This window comes from Halichoeres trimaculatus, unplaced genomic scaffold (genome assembly GCF_033239565.1).
Source record: "Halichoeres trimaculatus isolate MK-OKI-2021-1 unplaced genomic scaffold, fHalTri1.1 fHalTri1_scaffold_2, whole genome shotgun sequence".
In the NCBI taxonomy this organism is placed as follows: Eukaryota; Metazoa; Chordata; class Actinopteri; order Labriformes; family Labridae; genus Halichoeres; species Halichoeres trimaculatus.
The window spans coordinates 3561590-3578985 of record NW_027437180.1 but is presented as its reverse complement, the minus strand read 5'-3'; the positions used below and the strand labels follow the sequence as shown (position 1 = coordinate 3578985).

Here is a 17396-nt window from a genome sequence, read left to right as displayed (position 1 = left end):
GACATAGAAATATGATCTGAACCTGCAAAATCAAACAATTACCACGAGTGATTTCTTGGTATGAGTCAAAACTGAGCAGAACCATGTTTGGAGGGTATAAAATATAAATAATAATGGATCTTTATCTGTGTTTTTAACCTGTTAAAGACTTTCACATGGAGAAAACCTGCTCTCTGTTTATTCTGTGTCCTGTTTAGAAACACACAGATCACTTTACTGGTCAAATGCAACATTGTTAGTTTATCAGTTCTTCATTCAGTTTTTAATGGGACCCAAAAAGGTTCAGAATCAAATAAATAAAAACAACATTTTTGAATAGAAACCATTTTGATAAATAACAGAAAAATATGTAAAATGACCATAAGATTGTGAAATATGGCATTATTATTATAAAATAAGTTTTATTTTTCTGTAATATCAAATTACTATAATAAAATATATAATGATTTTTTAAACAAGTTCAAACTTAACTAAAATAAAGACTTTTATCTATTATCAAAGCTTTGATAAAAGAAAAGAAAAGTTTTCTACAAAGTTAAATTTTATTTCATGATGTCCTTTTCCACCATGGCCTTTTTATATCATAATTTTCATCATAATGTCTTGGTCTGTCAATCAAAGCACAGTGGAGCCAGTAATGTGATTGGCTGATCCTTTACACAGACATTGCAGCAGCAGCATGGATTCAAACCTGGAGACCTATCACTAATGCTGAGAAGACTGAAGAGCTGAAGACAGGAGGACATGACACGTTTGAGACAGAATGGCTGAAGGAGAGAAGTCAGTTTCAGAGTTTCTCCTCAAGCAGCTGAGAGCAGAGGTCTGCAGCTGGACCCCTCTTAAACTAAATGATCTTAAAGGATCAAACAGAGGTCCCACCCTCTAGCTTTGATTGACAGACCAAGTCATTCTGATGAAAAATGACGTAATGAAATAAAAGGCCATTGTGGAAAAGAACATTATCTGCAGCTTTTTTGATTGCATTGATTTTTCTTTTAACATATTTTCTAGTTTTAGCTTCTAAAATGTGAGGGTTCCTCACTCTGATTTATACAATTTTATAAGTAAACATTTTTGTTGTATAAAACAAAACAAAAAAATCACGCCTTATAGCCATTTCATAGACAAATATATTTACTGAGACAACAATGGAAAGTAACATCAAATGTGAAGTGAATGATACTTGCAGCCCTCATCTGTTTTTAGTGACTCGCTTTCTTAAATCTACCTGTACAATTTCTAGAATTGGGTACGACATCTTAGATGCTTAGATCCATAAAGTTATCTATTGAGGTAACTGTTTTGTTGAACTGCAGTATTTTTGAGGTGCTTGAAATCTCTTCTCTTCTATTCTGTTCAAAATATTTGAAATTTGAAAATTATTTTGAAATCAATTTTCAAAATAAAAAATCACTTTTATTTCAACTAACAAGAGCCTTAAAATATGAGGATTTAGGTACTCATACTGGTGTTTATCTTTCACAGATGAAAATCCCTTGTTAACTTCTGAGAGTGTCACACATTAAAAACGAAAAGAGGCAGAGTGGTTGTTGGTATGTTCTTTTTTATTTAATTTTGTATTATTATGATTAATATTATTATTATTATTATTATTATCATTATTATAATTATTATTATTATTATTATTATATTAATTATTTTGTATATTTTTAATTCTCTCAATTTGTTTTTCCTCTATATTCACATCAGATTTATTATTCAGAATTTATTCTATGTCAACTGCTTTTCTTTTTATCGTCCTACTCTTTGCTGCTTTTAAGAAACATCTGGTTTAAGGTCATCTAATTCTACCAAATTATTTATTCAAATTTTATTATATTATTTCATTTATTTACCTTCCCATTCTTATAGTATTTTTTTATCTAATTTCTTGTGAATTTAATTATAATTTTAGTTTAAACTCCTTGTTTACTCATGTGTAATGATAGCTGTTCCTCAGTCTTTTAATTCTGTTTATTCTCAATTTTCTTTTTTCTTAGTGTGTGTCGAGTCAAACTTTAAGTTTAGTAAAAGGTTGAAAACAGCTTAGGAAAAACAGCCTTTAAATCTGGACTAATCTGAGGAAGAAAAGAATTAAAGAGAGACTAGGTTATTTATGCGTTTTATTTCGTTAAGTTTCGATCAAATAAAAATACTCACGTGCAGTTCTGAAGATTAACAAATAAATGAGAACTTTACACATGAATGGTCACCAAATGCTGCTTACCAGGGGAAAGGGGAATATTGTAGATGATAAATCGTTAAATAATCATCACATTTGACCGCTTAAAAGCGCACATCTCCTTCCGGTTTGACTTTCAAATTACGCTCCCAAGCAGCAGGTGAAGGATGCGCGTCTGCTGCTGTGCTCCCTGAGAAATTCAGAACTAAAGGGAAAAAGCGGAGCTGGCAAAACCCAAAGAGGCAGCCGGTGAGAATCTTAACTCTTCAAGCAATCGTAGTTTGGTAAAATCCTGATGATGCTTGCAGGGGTGCGCGCAGGGCCTGCGCTCTGCACGTGCCTGCGTCCCTTTGTTCTCTGTTCTCGTTGTTTGTCTCCTTAACAATAAACTACGTGATAAAATACTAACATTTTTGAAAAGAATCATAAATGAGTACAAATTTGATCTTGTTGAAATTATTTCTTTAGTTAAGGCAAAGAAAAACCTAATTTAGTTTCCAACTCAGGATTTCTAAAGATTAAAAGAAATAGTTTCTGTTATTCATAAGTAAAACACAAGTTTAAGCTCTGATTAAACTTTATTTATTTAAATATATTAGTTTGATAGGAATGTTGACAAGCTCTACTAGAGCCTGATAACGAGCCATTCATTTGAACCAGGTGTGTTGGAGTGGGGTAACATCAAAAACATGCAGGGTAGGGGTCCTCCAGGACCAGGGTTGGGTAACACTGGTATACACCTCTTCAGGGTCCTGGGCCCTGAGCTGTCCAAAAGGCTTGCTGTTAACATTGTGTCAATTTTCATCTCACTCTGTTTGGGAATTCTCTCTAATGTCCAATAAACTGAATTTGGTGCACAGTTTGACTGAGAATCTAACCGCATCCTCAGTATTTTAGTTTGTTCCCTCTGACAAATCTTTCCAAAGATGTTGATTCATTGTCTTTGACAATGCAGACAATTCCTCCACAGAAGAGCCACAATAAACATGTTTTAGGGCGTATCCAGACCTGGACTGTTTGGTCTACTTTAAACGGACCAGGGTTCGTTTCCCATGCTGGTGCGGATTTTTCATGCAGGTGTGAAAAGACACATACGAACCCTTGTGTGGACCAAACAACCGGACCGAGACTCTTTTGTTGAGGTGGTCTTGGTCCGCTTCCAAATGAACTCTGGTGCGGTTCGTGGTTCTCCGGTGCAGGTCAGAATACAAACCAAGGTCCATCCGAACTAACTACAGGATACATGTGCCTTTTGGGCCTATAAAGCCACCGTAACCTAACCGTCTTTAGTTCATACCTGATCCTACGTCTTCTGTTTAGCCCTGCTGCTAGTGGGTCAGGACACGCAGAGCATAGTGGCTCCATTCGTCTTCGCTGTTCCAAAATTTGAAAAGGTGTTGTTAAGCCTTCTTTGAAGGAGCTGCTCTTGAAACTGAAAATGATTTTGCAGCTCTAATAAGAGCACAAACACACATGTTTACCTCCATTTCCGGGTCTGTATTCTGTGTGCCGTCTTTGTCAGTGCTGTCTAATGAGAGCACTGATCGTCACACACGTGAATGTGTTTACAGAATATAGTCCATAGTGCAAAAACTACAATCTGAATACGAACCGCACCAAACAAAAAAATAAAATAAAGTCTGCTTTTGGTCCGGACCAAACAAGTGGACCAAAGGACTTTTCTGGTCTGAATACAGCCTGAATTGTCTTGTAAAGTATCTGTGGGCAACAGGAAGTGACTGGGAGCAGCTTGTCTACTGGCACACATCCATTTCATCCACAGTCCACAGGAATTAAAGTTAGTAAAGATTCATATATAAAAAGTTAATGTAGAACCCTATCACACAGACCAGCCTTTAGAAAAAAAAGTAAATGTTGTAAAAATGAGTCAAAAAAAGACTGCAATGAGCTCTAAATTCCCAGTGACAAAACACCCAGAATAAACAAACAGATCCACCAGGGTAAAAAATAGAACATCTTGTGCGGTTAGTATTATGCCATACTGTAATTTTACAATAAAAGTACAACTGTACTTTGATGCAATATTTTTAAGGGACAAAACATTATGCATATTCTGCTTATTTATTGACCTAAAATTCTCCAATTCCCATAAAACACACCTAAAATGATTTGTTATTACATTATGAGTCCACAGTAAAGCATAAAAAGGGAGAAAAGAATAAATAAAAGCTATTAAAAACGATCTAACCCGAAATGGACCCAGTAAATCTTCAATGAAAAGGTCCTCAATGAAATAGTACAGAACTTTTTCTCGTGGTATTCTTCCTTTGTATTTTTCAAAAAGCTGAGGAGGAAACTGGAGTTAGAGGGCCACCTTGTGTTGAAGTGCAAGATCCATTTGTCTCCAAGTATAGCAGAAAAGGTGGTCCTCAGTCCCAACGTGAATTGTCTGTCCTCACTTAGATGCCTGTGCAGGTGTGTGTGTGTGTGTGTGGGGGTGTGTAAGTGTGTGAGTTTTTACTACAATGTGATGTTTTAATTGTGACCTGCCAAGGGACTGCAGATGTAAACTAGCTTTAAGCTAATTCCGGTACAATGCATCAAACGGTGACATTCATGTTGAATATTGTACATGGTCCCTTTATAAATAAATTAAATTGAATTAACTGAATTGTGGTGAGAAGGAGGCAGAGGTACAATGAAGGAGAGGAAGGAGAGAGAATCTCCTGTGCTTGTATCAATGTGTTTGGACTGACATAAATAAAAATGATGGGGATGTATCGTGTATCCAACAACGCCATTTTTGAGCTTTACATTTTGTAAATGTGGGTTTGTGTTTTCTGCGGTTGCACTGGTCTCCACCTGTGCATATTGAACGCCCGTCTTTTATGCTCTCCAGAGAGCTGGACCACTGCCACTGAATGACCTCCCAACTGTTGCCAGGGCATTGACGGTCATTGTCCCAGACACAGCACTGACCAGCTGCTTTGTGTGCACAACGATGGCCTGAGTGTCACAGCGAGCCACATTGGACACAGCTCTCACCTCCTGTGCAGTAGCCTGTGACCCATCCATCTGAGTTCTCCAACTCCATGGTGACAGCAGGCAGTACGCGCTAAATCCTCATTTAGAGGTAGGGTCTGCAGGATTTTCTTAAAAAAAAAAAAAAAAAAAAAAAAAAAAATTAAAATGTAAACTTTTACAGGAAGAATCCTGCTCAATTATCTTCTCTGGGTCTCTATACATGTGTGTCTGTGTCTGTCTCAACCCCTCCTCTGCCTGGAAGTTGATGTTTTGGTTGTATGGGGACCTTCCTGGATGGAGAGTAAATGTGGTTACCTCAGCCAATCCAGTGTGCAAGTGACTTCAGAGCAGCTACAATAGTGGATGTAGCACAGAACAAGAAAAACACATCCATGTGAAATGAAACTCCAAACAGATAAAGCTTCTTCCTAAATGAGGGTGAAGCTTGGCTCAACTTTCAGGAGCTTGGAGTGCAGCACGGCAAGAAGAGCAATGCAGGTTAGCTGTCTGCTAACCAGGTATGCATCAAAAACCCGGGATTAGCTTGTGCTGACATGCCGAGTCAGGTCCACGGCTCTAGAGTCTCCCTCACGTGGAAACGCAATGCTGCAGGTGGTTCCTCGGCTCGTGAGTGTGTTCACTTAGTCACGGTTGGAGGCATTAGGTGTGCGCTGCTGCTGGCACTGAACCAAAGAGGAGGAGCCCAGTTTGAATGTTGTGTTTACTGACAAGTGACCAGAACTTCTGCAGACTCTACCTTTAATTAGAGCAGTTTGCACCTGTTATCAGTTGCACATGCAGTCTCAAAAGATCACCTGCAACACGCCCACAAATAACGTGTCCCTTTTTTTTGGTTTTTACAAGCAATTAAGTGCCTGTTATTTCGGATCTTATTAGATCAGGCCCTTTAATGCATAACAACTTGCAAGTGATCCATGTAAACTAGTCTGAGTCTGTCATTTCTTATGCCACCATGATATCAAAAGGTCTTAACTAAGCCCACCAAGAGATGCAAAATGCTGTTTGCTAACATGAAATAATTATTCATATAGTTCATGAGTGTGTCGTTTGATAAATTAATTGTTTTTTTTCATGTCCAGTCAACTATGTTACCTCTGTCAACCATGAAATCTACTGTCGACTATGTTTGTTAAAACAATAGTTTGTTGCCTAATCTCTTAGTAAAAATTTTAGGAACCTGATGTGAAATATGTAGCTCAGTATGATCTAATCAGACATTACCACAAATTTCAGGAGTATTTAAAAAAAACCTCCAGACCGTCAACTTCATTCTGTTACATGAGGGGTTCTAATGTAAAATAAATAAAATAAATAAATAAATAAATAAATAAAACAAAAAGCCCCACTATATTCTTTATTAAGTGGGGATTGTAATTTAATATTTAGGTAAGTACACATACATATTCTTCCAAGAACAAGGATTTCTCCAGTTCCATTTATCCAAAGTTAAACTTAACATTTTTTTTTATTTTTTATTTTTGTACCACAGTTAACAAATAATGAGTCGACGAAATGGGTTTTACCTGAGCTTCACAAGTACTGAAAACACAATATTTAAGAAAAAATAATTCTGGATAACCCCCCTTGTTTTTTCCCAGAATTCTTCAAACTCAGAAAGTCTCTCAGTGGTACATCCACCCTGCTACAGATTTGGTTTATAAGGAGATCATCTTTCTGTATGAGAGTGAGGACAGAATGACACAAAGACACACCTCAGACTTCTGCTCAATGGCTCTTTTATTATCAGACAGAAGAGGACTCATCAGGCCTTCACACCTGGAGGCCTTCACACCTGGAGGCCTTCACGCCTGGAGGCCTACTGCACAGGGCGGATCTTCATGCTGATGCTCTTCAGGGAGTAGTTGATGCCTTTCCAATCATGCCACGCCACCCCAACACCCTTGAGCGTACCATCAGCACCCCAGCGATAAACCCCGTTTGGATTTGCAGAGTAGCACCTATTGTACCAGAACGCTCCCGAGTATAATTTGGCACAGTTGGTATTTGTTGCAGCGTCTTGGTCTTTGTCAAAGGTGGTAAATTTCTGTCCGTTGTGAACTGCCATGGAGTCTCCTGTAGAGACGGTGAACAGTGATGTCATTATAAGTTTAGACCCAGACAGCTGAGGGGACCAGCAGAGGCACCATAAGGTCACGCGTTGTCTCATTGGTCAGGACCATGATATCAAACAAACACAGAGTCAGAGTCTCTGACGGACTCACCTGCCCCTCCATTAGTGAACCCAGAAACATTCAGTCTGTATCCGTTGGCCTCTGAGTCGATGGAGAAGGAGGAGTAGCGAGCGTACACTTTGTTCCCATCAAAGTCCTCCATGTTCACCAGCAGCTCGTACTTCTTTCGGTGAGTCATGTAAAAGAGATTCTCAAGACCTGAGAGTAACCACACAGAGAGACAGGTCCTCTTACTGTCAGCAGTCTGACATACTCAAACATCTGCAACCAAACCCTTTGATGAGGACACTTGAGGATCTAAACCAGGAGAGAAACTTTAATCAGAGAGCCAACATGAGCTGATCCAGCTCTAACACTGAGCTTTATCAAGAAGGAAAGTTCTAACAGAGTCCACAGAGTCCTGGCTCATCACTCACCCAGCCAGTACTCCCCAGCAGCAGTCCCAAAACCTCTCTTGTAGTGGTCCCAGGGTCTGTAGAAGTTCACCGAGCCATCCATCCTCCTCTGGAAGACCTGGAGGATCAGAGAGAGGACTGGTCAGCTGACAAACCAGATCTGGCATCACTTATGGGTTAAAACACTCACCGTCCAGCGTCCTCCCAGGGAGACCATGTCACAGAACACCTACACACACACACACACACACAAACACACACACACTGATTAAGAGACTTGATCTGTTCAGAAACCCTGAACACATGACTCTGTGGTGCAGTCTGCTGCTGGACTAAACTTTAAATGTTTCTATCAGGGATGATGTCATCCTCGCTAACACCTTCATCATCTCTAGGTGAACCAGAGACAGAGACCTACCTGGACCTCAGACGTGGCTCCTATAGGATAGATGGTGTACACTCCACTGGGCCGAGTGTTGTCATTGCTGTAGATGTCACTGCAGTCGACTGGCAGGAGGGGCTGGGCGCTGATCAGCTGAGGAGCCAGCAGGATGAAGACTGACAGCAGCTGGAACACAGGTACAGGCTCTGAATCATTCAGCAGGTAAACCTACTGACCACCTGAGCTCTGGGGTGGGGGTGGGGGGTGGGGCTAATCCCCCTCACAAACAGGTTGAACTGATTCATCGTACAACACTTTGTCAGGCACAGTTATCAAACTGAATTCATGAAGGAGAGAAGAACTGAGTTACGTACCTTCATGGTCATGATCCTGAGGTCAGACGAGCTGAAGAAAATGTGTTGGAAATTTTTATTGTGGTAAAGCAATCGAATCAGAGTGTAGCACAGTCTGCAGAGAAGCTCAACAAGGGCCAGTCCCTCGCCTGCTTATAAACAGTAAGACAAACAAGAGGACGTCACGAAGTCCAATGAAAGGTCAAGAGAAAAACAAATTTCACAAGTACAAAGTTTACTTCCCTTTGCCGAACCAGTGTCATGAGGCAGAGTTCTACCACTCCACCCACACAATACATTATTATTTTTCCTTACAAATTTTTCCTTACACAAAGAGTCAAAATGCAAAGACTGCCTGTTGATCTCTGGATTCATAAAGTCCATGTCCTGCTTCTGTAATCGATGGAAAGCAGATGGACACCTGTAAACAGTTGTGAAATGCCATTGGAGTTTCTGGTAAGTGCAAAGCTGCAGTGTTTGATTTGGGTCAACGCTACATAGTCTGTCAGTGTCAATTCAACACTGACAGAGTTAATTTTAACACTGGGGGATTTACTGCGTACCACATAAAAGATTTTTTGCACTGTTTCAGTAAGTGCAGAATGTACACAGTGCACTGCATTTCGTGTATGCGTTACAGAGGTGCTGGATTTGGGATACAGCAGGAGTCTGTGTGAGAGCAGTATCCAGCATGACCTCTGACCTGTGAGTGTGAGCAGCTCAGAAATGTGCGGCTTCATTCAATCAGTCAAACACTGAGTGTGAAGAGAATTCAAGCAGAGATGAAACTATTCAGAAAGCTCCAAACACAATGAGTGTGTGCTCTGAGGCTCAGGAGGAGCTGCGTTTGGACATTTACACACCATCAATATGGAGTCCAGCTGTGTGTGATGCTGCTGGGCAGACTGACCAATGGGAGCCTCTGATATCTGAACTCTGTGGAACAAACAGAAGATCATGGAGTGTTTATGCAATTCTCTGTGCACCTGGTTAGAAAATTAGTTTTGTGTCTGCTGTCAAGTTTTCACGTTTTCATACACCCAAACCTTTAGTAGATCAGGCCCTAAGTCTCTGGAAGCTAAAACAGCTTTTTCAGCAGCAATGCCTCTGAGACAGGAAGGAGGAGCCTGAGTCACAGGGTCCAGTTTACGTGAAAATTAACCCACAGGTTTGAGTCGACACCATGTTTTGTAACAGTACAGAGGTCATGCAGCCACATTTGGTCCACACACTGACCAAGGGTTTTTGATGGATCTGGGATATCCAATGCAGAGGCCATTTGGGGCCTGTTTAAGCTGCAGGAATGAGTCCCCTGTCCCTGGAGATCACTGAATGGAGTCAGGGGTCTCAGACCAGGAGCTCGTACAGCTCCACTGGGAGGCTCCTTAACTACTAAATAGTCCAGAATGAAATTAAGAGCTTGTACTAAAAACTAAATAACATGGTCTGCTTCTTTGTCATAGGCATATATACAATAGATTGGATTCAAACTGGAGTTGTCATTTTGCAACCACAGAAAATGACACAGCTCAGGAAGGTGACCTGTTCTTTTACAAACTGGAGTTTTGAAAGAGAGGCCGTGTTGCCTTCTGCCTGATAGTGTCTGTCTCTGAAAAATGAATTCCTGATCTCCAGCTCTGGCTGAACAGACAGGGATGCGCTCTGTACGGGTTCAGAAGTTAAACTGTTCAAGGTTTCTCATAAAAAACCAAAGACTCTTTTCAGGACCACGGAGTGGTTCCCAATGTGTACAAAGTTAATGTATGATTTTGTGGTCAGGAAACTGAAGGTATCTGTGAATGCTCTAGAAATGTAATTATATATTCTTCATACACAGTTGTGTTCAGAATACTAGCAGTGTGTCTATAAAGGTAGGTAAATGTCAAAATTCTTCAAATAAATAGTATTTTAATGAACACAGATGCATTGGATTGGATGCATTGAAAAAGTAACTGAATTTGGTATCTTACAGAAAGTCAAGAAATATTACGTAAAAAAAAAATTGCAGTGTTGACATCTGTTTTTACAAACTCAAAAATGTACAGTATAAACTAAGAAATGCTTGAAGATTTAACTTTCCTGAAAATCATAAACTAATATTTAGTTGCATAACCATGATTTCTGATAACTGCTTCACATCTGTGGTGCATGGAGTCGACCAACTTCTGGTACCGGTCAACAGGCATTGCAGCCCAATTCCTCTGTATTTCTAGGTTTTTCTGGGTAATTTTTATGTCAGCCCACAAGTTTTCTCTGGGATTAAGGGATTTTGCTCGCTTGCTGGTGTGTTTGGGGTCATTGTCTTGTTGAAAACCCCATTTCAAAGGCATTTCCTCTTCAGTATACGGCAACATGACTTGTGATGTACTCAAACTGATCCATGACCCTGGTATACGATAAATAGGAGCAACACCACAGTACCAGAAACATCTCCATATCATGATGTGTGCACCACCATCCCCTTTCTGGTGTTGGCTGCCATTTTAAAGCATTAGGTATCATTTTAGATGAACAGCCTATCATTTTATGCACTTCTTGTAATTTTTCACCTCTATTTTTAATTTCTTCATCAGAGAACACTCTCTTTCCAAACTGTGTCTTGAACAAATCATTTTTACTCTGTTTTTCAAGGACAAAGCACCGTCAACATATGTAGCGTCAGTTGCCTTCATCCTCAAATAATGGCCACCTGTTAAACAGGTACGTCAGTTCTTTTACTAGGTGTGTACTGAGGTATAAGAATCTAAACATGAGGTGACTGAGAGTTTCTGTGTGCTTATGACAAACCACAGATAAAATATGAGATTAAGGAATGTACTGGAAGTCAATGGTTCATTAATTAACGCTATCGTCATCATCATTACAAGAATAAGCAGCTTCCAGTGAGTCTTTTAAACTTATGTTTGACCAATAATCTGCTCTGATCATAAATCACTGTGCATGTCCCACTGAGAGATTCACTGCCTCTGTTTCTGATTCTGTCACTGATCTGTGTTTAACAGCCACATGTTAACATGCTAACTGACCAGCAGGCTGAACTAAGCTTAGCGCAAAAAGAGAGGAAATGTGTGTTTTGTAGATTTATATTAATCAAATTTATGCTTTAAATGATTTTCAAACCATGAAAATGTGCTTATTGTAGCATTTCGACCCAACGTGTAGAGACTTGGGGGATGTAGATGTTTATCTGTGTTTGGCTCCAAGTCACACTGACTAGATTCATTTTTATTCATTAACCCCTGAACTTTTCACAGCGCAGTTTGCTGTGTGTATTTTTTGTATCTTCTGATCATACAGTTCACACATTTTCTTTCTTTGAGAACTAATATGATAAAGTTTCATTTTGTGTAAAATAATGGTCATGGTAAACATTTGTGTGAGTTTAATTTGTTACAGTCATGTTAAAAAACAGTTAAACAAAGAGTCTGAACATTTCAGAGAAACAGGCTCAGTGTGTTTATGTAACCACAGACAGAGAGAGACTCAACTGCTGGAGACTACTTCAGGAAGGTTTCTGTGGGAACCTCTGATGAATTTATTCTCCCCTGATGAATATGAAGCTTTTCTCACAGCTTACTGAAAATATACAGGCCAGATGATATTTATGTGTGCCAACAACAGGGCTCTCTGTGTGTTGTCAGAAGTTCTTTTCAGTTTAAGATCAGTTATATGGAGTTGACCTGTCAGGAATTCCCCAGGGAAAACAAGCAAGGAGGGCCCAGATGCAGATAAGACAAAAACTTTTATTTTAACTAACTTAAAATTCAAAAAACTCAAAAAGGCTAACAAAAGAAACAAAACCAAAAACACTCAAAAACTCTTCAGAGAAACAAGAGGCACTGGAAACACAGGAGACGTGAGGAAACAGCATACAGCGAACAGGATACAGCAAACAATGGACCGACAGAAAGCACAAGGAACACAGAGACTATGGGTGCTTCCCAATGTGCCAAAATGCAGTCTCCTATCTCCTCTCTCCTCCACGACACCGGAAGTACTTTGTGAGCAGCCATATTGGAGGACATTCCAAAGCGCCAAATGTGCTCGGAGGAGAGAGGAGAGAGGAGAGAGGAGACTGAGCTGGAGGAGGCATAATCGAGGAAACACAAGTGCAGGCTTCGCGGAAGTCTTTTCACTGACAGACACGCCCCCTTGTGACGTATCAGAGCCGGCCACAAAGCGTCAGCTGTCCACATGTGTGAAACGTGAGCACCATGGAGCAAGATACGCTGTTTAAGTGTAAAGCCTGGCTCGCACTTCAGCATTCTCGCCCGATTTAACCCAGATTCGGTCCTCCCCACAATCAGAGAGGAAATCTGGTCGGGGACTAAAATCCACCCCGACATTCGGCAAAGATTATCTTCTAGTGTGAGCTGTTGACAGATGAATCTTTGGCCCCACGATCGTCTCACAGACTCGTCAGAGCCGCCCCGATAATTTTCAAACATGTTTGATATTTATCTGGATGATTACAACATTCATTCTCACTGAGGATGACAACAGACAATTAGAAAGAGCCCCAGAGACCGGACAACAGACAACAAGGCTTAAAGTGAAACTGAAAGGCTCCGGGTCAGCTGACTGCGCGCTCCACTGGCTCACTCCAGCCAGTTCAATAATGCCTTTAAAAATAACACATAACCACGCAATTTTCATACAGTAGCAAACTATTGTTTTATCAGTGATCGGTGTGAGATCATGCAATTTTTGGCTGATACAGCAACAGTTTCACCTCTGTCCCTCTGCGTGCGCGTAATGGATGAAAGGCACCGCTGCAGACAGCTCTGCTTCTCTCTCCTCCTGTCCCACCAGTGCGCTTAGCAGTGCTTATAGCAGAATAAACACATTATTTATTAACACAAAGTGGCCCCAACATAAGAAGTAAAAACTATCACTCTGGGGACGTTTTCTTTTTCATTCATGAACATATTCATGTTAAACTGATCTAAAAGTGAATATGAATTTTCTGTGGTCGAGCGCCCTGTTGTTTACATTATTTTCTTTAATTTAGTTTCTCCCGTGCATTCAGACCGGTTTATCCAGCTGTGACGCCGCCATCACTCCAAGACTGACGTCATGTGACGCTCCGGAGGAGAGGACATCTCAATGCTCATAAAATGAACCTCCTCGTCTCCTCTCTCCTCTCTTCGTTTCCTCGTGTCTCTGGCATGCATCTCTGGTGGGCGGGACTAAGACGCAAGTGGAGGAGGCGAGTGGAGGAGGCGTGGATGGAACTTTGGAGCTTTGAGAAGCACCCTATATAGACCAGTGTTTCTCAATTCCAGTCCTGGGGCCCCCCTGCCCTGCATGTTTAAGATGTTACCCCACTCCAGCACACCTGATTCAAATGAATGGCTCGTTATCAGGCTGGAGCAGCTTGATGACGAGCTGATCATTTGAATCAGGTGTGTTGGATTCAGGTAACATCAAAAACATGCAGGGCAGGGGGGCCCCAGGACTGGAATTGAGAAACACTGATATAGACTGAAAGGTAATCAAGCACAGGTGCAGAACAAGACACAGGTGAAACACACGAGGGGCAATCAACCACAAGGGAAACACAAGGAGAACCAAACCAAACACAGGGAAACTTGAAATAGAAACTAGATACATAAATACTAGATAGATAGAGTAGACTAGATACATAGAAACAGATTCTTCGTTGCTAGGCGCTGCCCAAGTAGCTGCCTGTTGCAGCAGCTCTCTCTTCCTTGTCCTTTTCTCGTAATTTTTTTCGTCTCTTTTTCATCATCTTTGTATCTGGAGTGGGTCATCACTTTGTATGGTTCATTGTTGGTCTTGGACACCAAACTTTTTGTGGCTTCAGCGATATTTTTACTACTTTTTCTCCTATGTTTTTCTGGAGATCCTACATCTAACCATGGCTGCATTGTTTACATGTGAAATTAGCTGTTAGCAGCCTGTAGCATGTCAATGCTAACTGGTGTAAGGCTTGATGATTTCCCTCAAGGTGAGGAGGAGGAGGTGAGGACGAAGTGCTAGTTCTCGGGTGTGAGCTGGGAGGTGACGATGTGGACCTGTCCTTCCATCCATCGTTGTTGGGAACGTGGGATCTATCTCGGGTGGGATGGACGAGCTAGCCGTGCTAACCCAGCGGCATCGTGCTGTTCACGGACGTGGCTGACGGAGCTGACATCGGATGCCGGTGCCACATTGGAGGAGTTTCACCTGCTGTGAGCAGACAGGATCCAGGAGACAGAGACTGAACAGACTGCTGGGGAGGCTCATTCCTGGACCCTGTGGAGGTGGAGGCTGGCTGGGCTGGAGAGTGGTGGACGGGATGTCGTCATCTATTTTCTTGTGGACCTTTTTGCACTTTCTTTACACTTTCTTACTTTTGTTTTCTTAAATGCTGCTGGAACTCCTGAATTTCCCCTCGGGAATAAATAAAGTATCTTCTATATATCCATCCATAACACAGAAACACTCCAATAATTCCAAAAAGTCACACACAAGAGAAGAACCAAATCAAAACCACAAGAAGCACGAACTAAAGACAAAAACAAGAGACACTGAACATTCAACAAGAATAACTAAGATTAGCACAGAGACACAGGACAAGAACAGACTTACAAAGAAACACAACAAGACAAAAACACATGAAAACCTAAAAAACCCAAACCAAAAACCCAAACCATGACATGACCTCTTTTATAGGCCTTGTTGTTATCAATATGATTCATACATTTTAATATCTTTCCTGGGTCAAATCATGTTTTTTATATATTTTTTATTTTTTTTGAGTCCCAAAACTCCAGTAAAGCAAGTGAAGCCGTGTGAAGCTCTGAGGCTTTCTGTGTTTCAAGCATATTCAAAGCTTTAAGGTAGGGAACTCAAACCCGTGGCATGGAGGGCCAAGAGGCTGCAGGTTTTCTTTTCAACCGAAACCCCACGAGGTGTTTTCACTGATTAGTCCCTGCTCTCTGCTTGAAGGTGAGGTGATCAGTGAAATCAGCCTTGATTTAAATAAAACAGTGACATCTAGTGGTCAATTCAAGAAATATCAGCCCCTTCAAAGCACAACACATACAGTCAAGACTTTTTATTAGAGTATATTATCTTTTCACATTAAAATGTATAACATACAATCAGAATACATATCAGTTCTTTGTTGAAAGCAAGAAGTTATTTGTAATTTAAAAAAAGAAAAGAAAAACGAAACTTAAAGGCACTCACACTCACCCCTGATTAAACCAAGGAGTTAATATAAATGACACAATGAAGGTGACATGATGCTTCAGGTAAATTTGAAAATTGGACTAAAGATAAGTAAGTGTTGACAGTCAGTGATAGGTTGGATTTTGACATTGGTAGGGACATAACCAGCAGTGTCATACGGTCCAACACAGAAGCATGTTGTTTAGTGTTTGATTCCAATGGTCTTACAGAACACCCCTACAATGATTTATTGATTTATCAGACATGTGGAGACTTGCAGAGCTAACCAAAGCCTCCATGGGGCCCTGAGCTAAATCTGATTTGGGGCCCTCTGTTTCTATTAATAGTATTACAGAAATAGAAACAGGTTAGCATGAATATTATGTTTTTAACCAGCCAGCTGAAAGATAAGTTTCTCTTCTTTTTAACTAGCTAGCTAATTTGCTGTTAATGGCTACACAAACCTATTTCATAAAAAAATCCATTACCAAGACATGCAAACATCCCGTATCTTGTTTCATTTTCTCCTCTTCCTTATTCTTTTCTCTGCCCCTTAAGGATAAGTCCTTTTTTGCGACTTTAAATGGCTTTACCTGCACTTTGCATGTGCAGTGCATACTGCACAACAAGAGGCACACATTACCGGTGCAGTGGAGCTTTGACATTTCAGAGACTGTCAGAATCACGAGGCGTACAACAGCAGCAGCACTCTGCTGACATCAAATTGCATTTTTGAACAATAATATATCATTTTCATCACATCATTAATGTTTTTATGTAAAACATAAACAATTAAAATATACGTTTTCTATATAATTTTTGTTTTCTTAACTGCTTTTGTGTGTGTGTGTGTGTGTGTGTGTGTGTGTGTGTGTGTGTGTGTGTGTGTGTTGTGGGGGGGGGGCTAAGTAGGTGCTTAGTTGGCTTATGCCTTGGGTTGGCTCTGGAAACTTGTACAGTCCATCAGGGACCCGCTGAAACAGTGAAGCATGAAACGAAGCAGATATGACGTTCCAAGCTGCGTACGCCATCGGTCACATGACAGTGGTGTTTCGATAAAAGCCCTGAAACAGTTTTTTTGGGATCACTCAGCGTCAAGGAGGGTACTGCCAAGGAACTGCACTTTGGGGACTATATTAAAGCAATGGAGGTCTACAAGTAAAAGAAAACTTAAACCCTTTCCCTCCAGGACCACGCCCCCTCATAAACTGACCCCCCCTCCTTAAAAAATGTCAGCCTTAAAAATGAGCCATCAACAACTTTAGAGCCTGTTCATGAAGTCTGCAGTTAGCTCCAAACTGAAAACCTGATTAAAACATCGTCAGAGACGAGATTCAGAGAGGATCATCAAACAAGAATCAGAACATTTGAGATCTGTGCAAAAAAAAGAGACAAGAAATGCAGGATGAGCCTCACACACACTGATGATGCTGGACCTGACTCTGTCTGAGGGGCTGTTTACACAACAACAGTTTTAGTATGAAGCATAAAAGTATTGTTGCGTTTTAGCCTTGCGTTTACATGGAAACAGCGTTTTAGCCGACCTAATGGTGCGGCCACACCAAACGCGAATTTGCGGCGCGATTACATACAAAGTCTATGCAAAGACGCGTTTAGCCGCCGATTCGCGCGTTTGGCGCGGCGAGTTTGGAGCGTTCACGCGTTTGGGCGGTAGACGCGAATTCGCTCGAGTTCAAAATATTCCCC

The 17396-nt window shown here is 40.8% G+C and overlaps 1 protein-coding gene across 1 annotated transcript; it reads right to left on the bottom strand.

The window, feature by feature from the left end:
• Positions 1–7004: 7004 nt before the first annotated feature.
• Positions 7005–8573, bottom strand: LOC141805898 (microfibril-associated glycoprotein 4-like). Its single transcript, XM_074691127.1, has 6 exons — positions 8532–8573; positions 8194–8343; positions 7966–8004; positions 7797–7893; positions 7411–7578; positions 7005–7261 (listed from the first exon to the last, which is right to left on the bottom strand). Exons 1-6 carry the CDS (start codon positions 8541–8543, stop codon positions 7005–7007), a joined length of 723 nt encoding a protein of 240 aa, XP_074547228.1. The 5' UTR covers positions 8544–8573.
• Between the last annotated feature and the right edge of the window lie 8823 nt (positions 8574–17396).

Bases quoted from the DNA above. Each gene is read 5' to 3' on its own strand.
- LOC141805898 (XM_074691127.1), bottom strand. The intron at 8,005-8,193 runs GTAGGTCTCTGT...GTGTGTGTGTAG, and splicing joins GAGCCACGTCTGAGGTCCAG to GTGTTCTGTGACATGGTCTC. The intron at 7,579-7,796 runs GTGAGTGATGAG...GGTTACTCTCAG, and splicing joins TGCTGGGGAGTACTGGCTGG to GTCTTGAGAATCTCTTTTAC.